The sequence below is a fragment of the Phoenix dactylifera genome, chromosome 17 (assembly GCF_051530095.1).
Source record: "Phoenix dactylifera cultivar Ajwa chromosome 17, Ajwa_hap1_PhDact_Kaust_v1.1, whole genome shotgun sequence".
Lineage (NCBI taxonomy): Eukaryota > Viridiplantae > Streptophyta > Magnoliopsida > Arecales > Arecaceae > Phoenix > Phoenix dactylifera.
In genome coordinates, this window is record NC_143206.1 from 9682501 (window position 1) to 9692824 (window position 10324).

The 10324-nt window shown below is 39.0% G+C and overlaps 1 protein-coding gene across 1 annotated transcript in view; it reads right to left on the minus strand.

Annotated features, from left to right (window-relative positions):
• Window positions 1-9093, minus strand: part of LOC103716432 (putative glycosyltransferase STELLO1) — a 9726-nt gene extending 633 nt beyond the window's left edge. Inside the window, exons 1-3 of the mRNA XM_008804419.6 lie at window positions 6821-9093; window positions 217-343; window positions 1-121 (exon numbers count right to left, since the gene is read on the minus strand). The exon at window positions 1-121 is cut by the window's left edge and continues 633 nt beyond it. Coding sequence (XP_008802641.4) covers window positions 1-121; window positions 217-343; window positions 6821-8556 — 1984 coding nt within the window. The 5' untranslated portion in view covers window positions 8557-9093. The remainder of the gene's footprint in view (window positions 122-216; window positions 344-6820) is intronic.
• Between the last annotated feature and the right edge of the window lie 1231 nt (window positions 9094-10324).

Here is a 10324-nt window from a genome sequence, read left to right on the forward strand (position 1 = left end):
TGTAACTGACCTGGAAATGTACAGGAAAGTTGCTTACAACCTTCTTCACCATTGCTCCTTGATCTTTAAACCATTGCTCACCATTACCATCAAGGGGAATAGAAACCCAAGAATGAGGGACCTGAGAAAAGGAAAAAAAGGGCAATATTTGCTTTGCGTATCTTTGGATGATAATTCAATAAAATTTCAAGGAAGCAACTAATGGAAGATAGCTACCTTGTCGGTTATCCACAGTTTTGTCTTGTCTGCTTGCAGGAGATTCCAATAATTAAGAATCATATTATCCTGAACGAATAGAAATCCATCCACACCTTTATATTGGTCGAAAACCTTTGGCAAGTACCTGTGGCACCAGTTATCAAATGAAATAAGGCATGCAAAGATTGGAAGACACCGTCAATTATATGACTAGGTAAGGCTGTGTATATAATTGAACATCAAGAATACCATCCCTGTAGTTCTACAGAGAAACAATGATAGTCCAGTGTATACTTACATAACAAAACAGTTATTTACAAACTAAAAAGGGAAATTAAGAATATAAGAAAAGGCATGCAACATGGTAAAGGCGAACAATTTATTGCAGATACTTCTAAGAAGATAGCTTATTTACTGCAGTGACATAAAAATATGATGTTAGGTATTAATTGTGAGGGACCTCCATGTAATATTATATATTCTTAACAAGGCACTCATTGTTTTCCTAGAAGAGCTTTCAGACCTCTTTGGTCCTCCAGAAAACAGACAAAGAAGGCAATGCATAAAAGAAAATCCCAAATAAAAATCCTATCAAAGCATAAGTACATTCTCCTTCTAAGAGGAACCATTTCACCTGGAAATAGTATTACAACAACAACCTTCAAAAAGAAGATAGATTCCAATGATTGTTGTGTCATTATGTGTACTCAACCAATTTCTTCTTGGATGGAGGAAGCTAGGTCCTGATGGAAAGTGACTAAAGTCATGTTCTAAAGATATTAAATAACTTTTAACTTATTCTTGGTATATTCAGTCAAAAAAAATCTTGGTATGCTAGAAGGAGATATTACCTGAACTACCGTGTCACAGTCTGGTCATTGAAACCTTTATAGAGTTTGAAGCAAGGTTCGCCATCTCGGTACCAGATGCCGTCTCGGTACCGGACACCATACCGGTGCCACACTAGCACAGTATCAGTATGGTATGATATGAATTTTTTTTGGCATACCGAGCATCGGTATGCCACCCGTATCGAGTACTGGTACCAAACTAGTATGGTACGCCCCGTACCGCTTGGTTTGGGTCGGTACGGTGTACCATAGTTTGAAGGGTGTGAAGAACACAAATGTGTTGGATATTTATTAGCTATGGTTCACAGATTTAAACTGCAAGTTAGGCGAACCATATCATCTTTTTGCAATGATTATCATGTGCCGATCCTCATGTACTACAAGCGCCAACCTATTGGGCAAATACCTTGGTTCCGGCATTAAGTGCCCTTCTGAACTAAGATTTAAATTACTCAACTAAGCCAGTTTTCAGCTTAGCAAATATAAATACCATATCTTATTAAACAATTATATAGCTTCAAGGTACAAAATAATGCCATATAACTTTTTGTATGGGCCACTATCATATAATAATATTATTAAAAATCTGAAATTTACTGGTATATATAATATTATTCCGAAGCTGAAATATACAGGTTGCTACAAATTTCAATGGAATAAGAGGCTTTTCAAAATCAGCAGAATACACTTCTAAGCAAGGTACGTCATCTCCGTACTGAACCCCATATTGGTGCCACCCTATCACTGTGTCAATAGGGTATAGTACACGGCCAGTTCGGTGTACTGAGTGTTGGTACGCCCTCCATACCATATACTAGTACCGAACTGGTACAGTACAGTACGTTCCGTACCGTCTGGTTCGGTGCAATATGGCATTCCTTGCTTCTCAGAGATCAGGCAATCTAAAGGATCACGAGGATATTGGTAGTTAGGCAAATTTCTCAAAGAGACGGGGGTAAAAATAGAGATGTCCTTGGGCAATGGAAAAAGTACTTTACATATTGAAAAGTTGAATCCTATCTATTAAGCTGTGCATTTTCTAACAGTATACAGCAAATATGGAAAGAGTTACTCTGTTGAATTTATCTGGAGGGCAGAGAATAAAAGAAAAAAACTCCAACTTTAGGAGATGAGACAAACTACTGGATGTTATATTATGGTTTCTGGCTTTTATGCTTGTATATTAACTGATCCGACAACATTAACACTGGGATGAAGTAGTCGTCTGCACCAATAGATACCTTAAAGTATGTCTTATACCAAATAGGAGTGTGCAGTGAATAGTGTGCAAACCACTTTATTTTATTTACTAGTTTGATCATCACATATCAATCTGTATCGACGCTTATTGCTTTGATATGAATTGTTAAAGGCCATTATGAGGCTGCAAATGGATTGACCACTTCTTAGTTAATAACCAGCCATCCCACAGACTAATTGCCCCTCAAGGTCGTCTGAGCTCTTTTCCATTGACTTTTCTGATTTATCCTATGGATTTGAAGGCCCAATCTATGAACTGGATATGGTAATGATGCAAAACGATCACTCTACATGTAACAAAAGACTAAAGACAACTAATTTCTTTATCTTTTCTAGTTTTATGTAAAAAGTGCCCAATAAATCATTTTTTTCTTGCTTTAAATTCAAGCTAGACCATGGAAATTGAAAAACTAAGCATGCTTCTCCAGAATCATAAATTAGTTGCCAATCCAGCTAAGAATTGTCATGATGTGGCTGAGAAATGGGTTACACCCAAATTTATTCCCCAAAATCAAGGCAGATCTGAAATCAACCTAACAAAAAATTCTGCCTTTCTGGTGTATCTTTTCTGGTGATCTAATGGTGGGAGGGGGGCTATTCTACATGCCCAACTTGTTATATAAAGGAAAAAAAAAATGTCACGAACTATTTTGTAAAAAATATTTTTAGTAATAAAATAAAAAAGAACTCTTGAAAAAAATTCTGACTACTGTTAACTTAATTCCTAAATTTACAGTACATTTATGCCTTACAAGTATTTCACATTAATAATTATGTAACAGAGAATTACTCCTTCATTTATCATATCTTTGATACACATGTTACAGTTGGCTGTTCCGCAGCATTTTCCTCAGTTATATGTCTCCCTATAGTTCTTACCATTAGTTTTAAGCATATTTGAGCTTAAAGTTATAGATTTAGTTGTGTCGTGCCACTTTGTATGATAAATTGCTTGAAACCATGCAATGCATGCATCAATAATAATCAGCATATAACATATTAATAGGATGTTTCATGATGCTGAACTTTTAGAATTTAGATAAAAACTGTTTATATGTTAAGAAAGTAAATCTATATACTAGTATAAAGGAGCTAAAAGTGGTAATTCAAGATGAAAAGAAAATTTTGGATTAAGTAGCATATCTTCATTGGCATGTCAGCCACTTATCTTTCAACAAACAAATGTGCAGCTAAGCATCAGTACAGTATGTCAGGGATGAACACCATCCTGAGTTTACATGGGCTATACAATCAACCTAGGATTAATATGCAAGATAAAGAACCATGTTCAACCAAATGCACATCAAATAATTCTAGAAATATTATAAATTCTTTGTATAAAACTTTCAAATCTATGGCAATATAAGCAAATGCTAGAGCAAATGTTTTGTAAATTAAAAGAATGTCTGCTATTGCTTCAGGAATTGTCTTTCTACATCTTCCAAACAAAAAGTAACGTACATAGATATAGACAGAGTGACACAAACAAATCATACATATATATAATATGTATGTATGTATGTATAGAGAGAGAGAGAGCATGCACAGTGTACACAAACAAATGTGTTTGGTATACCGAGTTAAAATTGATTCTGATATAAGAAAAAAATCAGAAAGTAGGTTCTAAGAAAAGCTAGAAAGACATTTCTGGTTTTGCATGTCTATTATGTTCGGTTAGACCCATTTAAGGGTAAACTAGAGGTATTTTCTCATTCAAGGAAGGTTAATGAGTGTCAAGCTCTTAGGTTCAACCTTGAAGCAAAAAGATTGATGTAACATGGACTTGATAGTTATTTACGGGTCAAAGAAACTCCTACGCCTTGACCCCAAATCTCAGAACACTTCCAGCAAGTATAGCAAACTAATGCCAAAGCCAACCGAAGCCGAGTCAAATGCTTCAAGGTGAATGGTCAGACCCATATAATATAAGCTTATACAAACCAACCTGACCTGAAACTGACCCACTTATGCTGGGCAAGTGCACTGGTTAAGGTCAAATTTAAGTCCTTAACCAAAAGTGTTCTAGGTCATGTCCAAGTCAAATCTAATCCCAATAGCACCCACTTGCACAAAAAATCCCACTGTTAGGTGCTTTTACAACACAGAGTTACTAGACACTGCCATTGAAGCATGTCTGTGGAAGTGCTTTCTAACAAGGTCCATTAATGAAGCCGTTGATGCCAAAACACACCCTGAGTTTCCAGATCCAAAATCATATGCATGTATCAAGCAGTCACATCTTCTAAAAATTGGCTTTAAAGATTTCCAGAACGTATATATTTCAAAGGAATTAGAAGGGCACAATTTGAAATTTCTGGATACAGTTTGACATAATATTGCTGATCTAAATATGACTCATTTCTTATAATAAAAGAGAACCAGGTCAACTTGGACCACAGAAATCAGATTTAGGTTGTGAGATTAACTGAAATTACTTTAAAAAATGTAAGAAATATGCATGTTCATAGTTCAATAGAAATAACTTATAAGCAAATCAAAACTGCTCGATATCAAATCTGCTAGGCCAGTTTGTGTAGAGTTTCTACTTAACCACGGTATTCTATAAGAGCTGTTAAACAAAGAATGTATTTGATATGCAAATAATTAAGGTAGTGGAAGTTCCTTATAAATGTTTAAAAGTTTAAAATCAGTTTGTGAGTATGAATCTGCAAGGGTGTCTCTGAGATAAAGCCCCACAACATAAGAGCTGCACCTGAAGAGAAGTGATAAAATAGAACACCCATAAATTCAAGAAGCCTTTCTATTTAAATTGTCTTGATCCTATGATACAAGTGAATCTATCCTTCAAAACCATCTAGATGGTCATTGAGAAAGTGCTTGATGCTTTAGCAGAAAATTGTTCCAGATCTCCAAGGCCATAAAGATGCAAGGCAGGATCAATGTCTTGAGACAAGGTATCAATGTACACATACAAGCATTTCTATATGTATGTAGTAGTCTATAGTAGTGACTTCTTTCCAGAAGCACTTCAATCCACTTAGGCAACATTCTAACATAGCCATAAGGTCTATAACAAGACTCAAAATCTCTATGTTTTGTTCATGTAGATTTAATAAGATGAAGTTTCTCTCACCTGTTTATTTTTTGGAAAGTTGTGTCATCCATTATAGTGAAGCTATATTAAATCCTTTCCTTTTTCAGCACTCCGAGCATATTTTTCTTTGCTTCCTTTTTATTTAGAACCATTTAATCAAATTCAAGCATCCACAATTACCAGCCATTTATGGCCTTTTTTCGCCAACACATATATGCCCCTCGGTAATACCTATGCTAATGGAAATTTTATGCTTCTTCATATGAAACTGTTTCTAAAACCCATTCAATTATTTCAACCCTCAATTTCTGTGCTACCCGTGTCCCTTAAGCATATGTCCAGACTATCGCCTTGCACAGCCTAGCCAAGTCTGAATGGCACAAGACTATCACATGAATGCAATGCAACTAGAACTCACTAATTCAGTTGTTATAGCTGACACTTAATATTACTTTGCTTATACATCTTTAAGAATCACCAAACTTTTTAGCACACCTTTGTTCTTAGGCACCAACTCCCTATAATACCGATTCACATGCTTAACAAAGTCATCAAAATCATGTGAAGAATCTATATTCTCAATTCATGTTCTGTCAAAACAAGATATTATCCACAATCTGTAAACTTTGTGGCTTAAAACCAAGATGATCTTTGTGATAGTTGTTATAATTTTGCATAATCATATAAATATAATGCTATTTCACTTTGTCCTTCACCCCTTGTTGTAACTCTGTCACAAGATTAATACTAAAATATTGCAATTTAGTAACTTCACCTCATCCAGTTTTCATGGACTCATAACCGACCAACTTTAGGTGCAATGCACATTTATCAAATGATGTGCTTTTGCTCAATTCTGTTGTTTTCTGTGCCTGTTTTGCTTTGAAGTTTTAATGAAACAAACTCTTTTTTGCCACAGCCATATATGATTCTTTGCAAACATGAATAAACCTTCACACTTACCATTCAAGTCCCAAACATAATAGCAACAAGTTGGCTACCAGTAATTGTTACTTACCAAGTTTTCTACACATCTATCTAAGTGCATCCTAGTCTTGTGTTACTCACATCCAGTGTACATGCAGCAAGCATAAGTCTCGCTATCATGTGAAAATCAGACAACAGGATGAAACAGCAAAACATCACCAATTATAGATATGAGTTTATGTAATGTAATATTTCAAATGACTGGGCAGATCCTAGCAATTCACAAGTGGCATATAAGAGCTGAATATTATACACATTGATAGCAAAAAAAAAGAGGTATCCAACTACAATAAAGAAAACAGGAATTTGTAGCAATTTTTAGAACAGAAGGGTAGAAATTCACCAAGCTGTAATTTATGCTACTTCGAACTGCAATAATACAGGTTAATTAGATGCAGGAAATTAGTTTACTGTGGCATAACAATGTATCCAAACCACAATAATTAGATGAAACGAAGTTGCCGCTTACTTGTATGCTTGCCCTAATTGGCCTTTCTCCACAGCAAGCTCTGTATTGTTCCGTTTTGACAGAATGATCACTGTTTTAAATATCCGGCCATAGAGCAATCTCCACTCCAGGGCTGTGCGCTCCACAGGTGAAGTGCAGTACATAACAAGCACAACATTACCAAAGTTCTTCCTCCACCGTATAAGGTTTCCAATCTCATAATTCACAGTCCCAGTCTCCTCCACCCCAAGGTGCACAGATGGCAGCTTCTTCGGGATATACTCCCTCCTGTCCCCATGCCCAATGGTTGCTCTCGGCCGGTCCAGCTCCAATGACATCAACCTTGGCTGCTGGTATCCGACAGCGAGCAAGTCCTGCAGCCAAGCGGCTGTGAACTTCACATCCTTCTCCGTCCAGAACCCCTCCTCAGCCATTGCATAGCTCAGATGCAGGATCCTCTCAAAGAGTGTCTGCTTCTTTGATCTCCATTGAATCAAGAACTTGATAAGGCGGCCAACATTCACATGGAGGTCCTTCTCTTCTGCGAAAGGGTATGATTGTGCCTTGTCCGGCCGGTGGATGGTTGGGGGATAGACCGCCACATAACCCCCAATCTCCCACAAGATCCTCTGCGCCCAGTATCCCCTCAGCACATCTGAAGCCATCGAACTGATGGAGACCGGCAGCATCAGTCCCCAGAATGCCTGCGTGTGGAAAATGGTGTTGAAAGAGTTGACAGGGGCCATCACGCCCTGCGGCAGTGCGACCTTGGGAGCATCATCATCAAACCGGATGTCGAACGCCTCCAAATTGGACGACTTGCGGGTGAAGTAGAATACAGAGTCAACATCCGGCAGACCGTTGGAAAGCCCCTGCTGGATGAACTGCCGGCCGCTAAAGACCTCGGTGTAGAACTCCTCATGCCCGACCTCACCGACATTCTCCAGCGGCAGCCCCCTCGGCCACACCGACCGCTGCCCAAAGTGCACGTACGGATTAACCACCATCCTGTTGGGATCGGCATGGCTGTACTGGAGGAGCACCGGGTGCTTCGTCGCATGGGCCTCGCCGGCGAGGTCGAGATCAAAATGCTCGCCAAGGTCAGCGCCGATAACCTCGGCGCGGTCGTCGGCGTCGAAGATCAGCTTGGCGCCGTGCTGGATGGCGAAGAGATACCCGACGGACTTGCGGACATGGGAATTGTAGGGGAGGAAATCGACGGTGCGGAAGCCAAGCAGGGCTTGCTGCTCGAGGGAGAGAAAGATGGCGCCTTTGAGGGACCAATCGGGAGGGGTGTGGGAGTTGCCAACGGCGAGGAGCTGCCAGCCCTTGACGCGGGTGAGGGCGCGGAGGGAGTCGGAAGGTGGGGCGGAGACCGACACGACGATCCAGCGGTCGGAGCGGAAGGAGCCGTAGGGGGAGACGGCGGAGGGGCCGAGGGGACGGATGGAGTTCCACGAGATCTGGGGGTAGGCGATGCGGGATGGAGCCGTGGCGTCGGCGGCGCGGGTCTTCTCGAAGCAGAGGAGGGCGGCGGTGTCGCCGGCGCTCCTGAGGAAGAAGAGGGCGGCGACGGTGGCGACGAGGAAGAAGACGGCGACGATCTTGTAAAGATTGTCGGCGAACCAGGTGGAGAAGTCCAGACTCTTAGCCGGATGGAGGGCCAAACGGCGGTGCTCGCCGTTGCGGTTGTCGCCGTTGCGGTTGTCGGAATAGGGTTTTGGGGGTTTGGGGGCGGAACGTTCTTGCACAAACATTTTTTTCTTCTCGTTGTTGATTGCACTCTCAATTTTTCTGATTCGGTATTCAATTGAATTGGAATTTGAAATGGAAATGGAAATCGAAGTGGAGCTACTTAGATCCCTTCAACTGAATTGAATTTGGAGTGGAGATGAAGAGAGAAATGGAGATAGGAGACGTTACCGGGATCAATTAGGGTGTATGTTCTACTACCTTCTTAGCTTTGTTTTTGGACATTTCTTTTCTATGGGTGGGATGGAGGAGAGGGAATGTGGTTGGTGCCGCCACAGACCAACCTTCTCTTTCTTTCAGTTTAAGTTTCGCTTTCGTTCTGCACACTCGGCCCCTCTGTATAAATTTATACAAAGGGTTGGTTGGGGTTGGCTTTTAGTTTAAGGCTTTCAAGCAAGCATGGTTTTATTTCAGTGCTGAGAGGTGGCGGAGAAGAAGAAGACATGGTTGGAAGCTGGTCGAGCCTTTTTTTTTTTTTCTCTTTTTCTCTTGCTTAAGACACCGAGATGGAGTATTGTCTCGGAGTTTCTCGGAGCAGTCGTAACCGACCTTTTCCAGCACGTCATAAAGTCGGCGTTGCAAGCGCTTGTACGGACTATTGAGTGGAACTCCAGAGTGCTGTGAAAACGGGCCGGACTGGGCCTTTAAACAACTGAAGTTGGGCCCGATATTTACTTCCTGCCGGCTCTCAGTATCCAACCTCAAATTTGTATCAATTTATTATTATACTGATATGTTTGATATAGAGATCCATTGGATATACCACTCCGTATCCAACTCGTATCTAAAAAAAAATTTCTATCCATCTTTGAATCATGGGGCGAAACATTGTTGATATGGCCGATAGTGGGCATGGTACAGTGGCATTTACGTATTCCCAACAGACTTTGAAAATCACCAATCCTCGAATCGCGGTCGATATACACTGGTACTAATCAGTTCGGTACCACATTTCTTGATTTAAACTAATATTACTAAAAAATTCATATTTGCTATTTATATTATTATAATAAATATAAAATATCTTTAGAAATAAATAATTTAGAAAAATATCATCTAACTCTAGGCATAATAAGGATGGCTCTTGCTTCAGAATAAAATTCGCCCCCATCGCTTCATGATCATCTTATTATCTTAAGATGCACTTCAATAAGATAATTTAAAGGTGAATTTGAACAAGTCTAAACCTAAATACAAAAGAGAAAAATACAAAATAAACTTTGAAAAATGGATGATGATGAATATGCTTGCACTTCTCATGATCTTCTCACTCTTGTTTATATCATTCGGTCTACCTATGAATCATTATTTATAGGTTTTAAGTGATGCAAGCCAATAAAGGTGATGTTTTTGAAGCATCCTTCCATGCAATTCTTTTAATAAAGGAACACATCCTTTACAAAAAGTTGGCTCGAGAAGAAAGAATATATCTCTTAGTAAAACGGTAAAATCTCTTTCAACTTCTACTTTACTAAGGCTAGATCAATTACTACCATTCACCAAAAGAGGCATTTGTCTGAGATATTTCCACAATGAAATTGATATAGAATACAAACAATTAAAATTTTGAATCACCATAAGGTTAAAAATCGGAAATTATAAATTATATTCTGCATGATTCAAAATTTAAAAATTATATAAAAAAGTTGAAATTCTATTTAAACTATAAATACTATGCAATAGGTAAGGTATCTTGTGGGTTTGAATCTTTAGTGAACGTAGTCTTGTTCGAAAATATTTGGCATAAATTTTACATGATATACACATAGTATA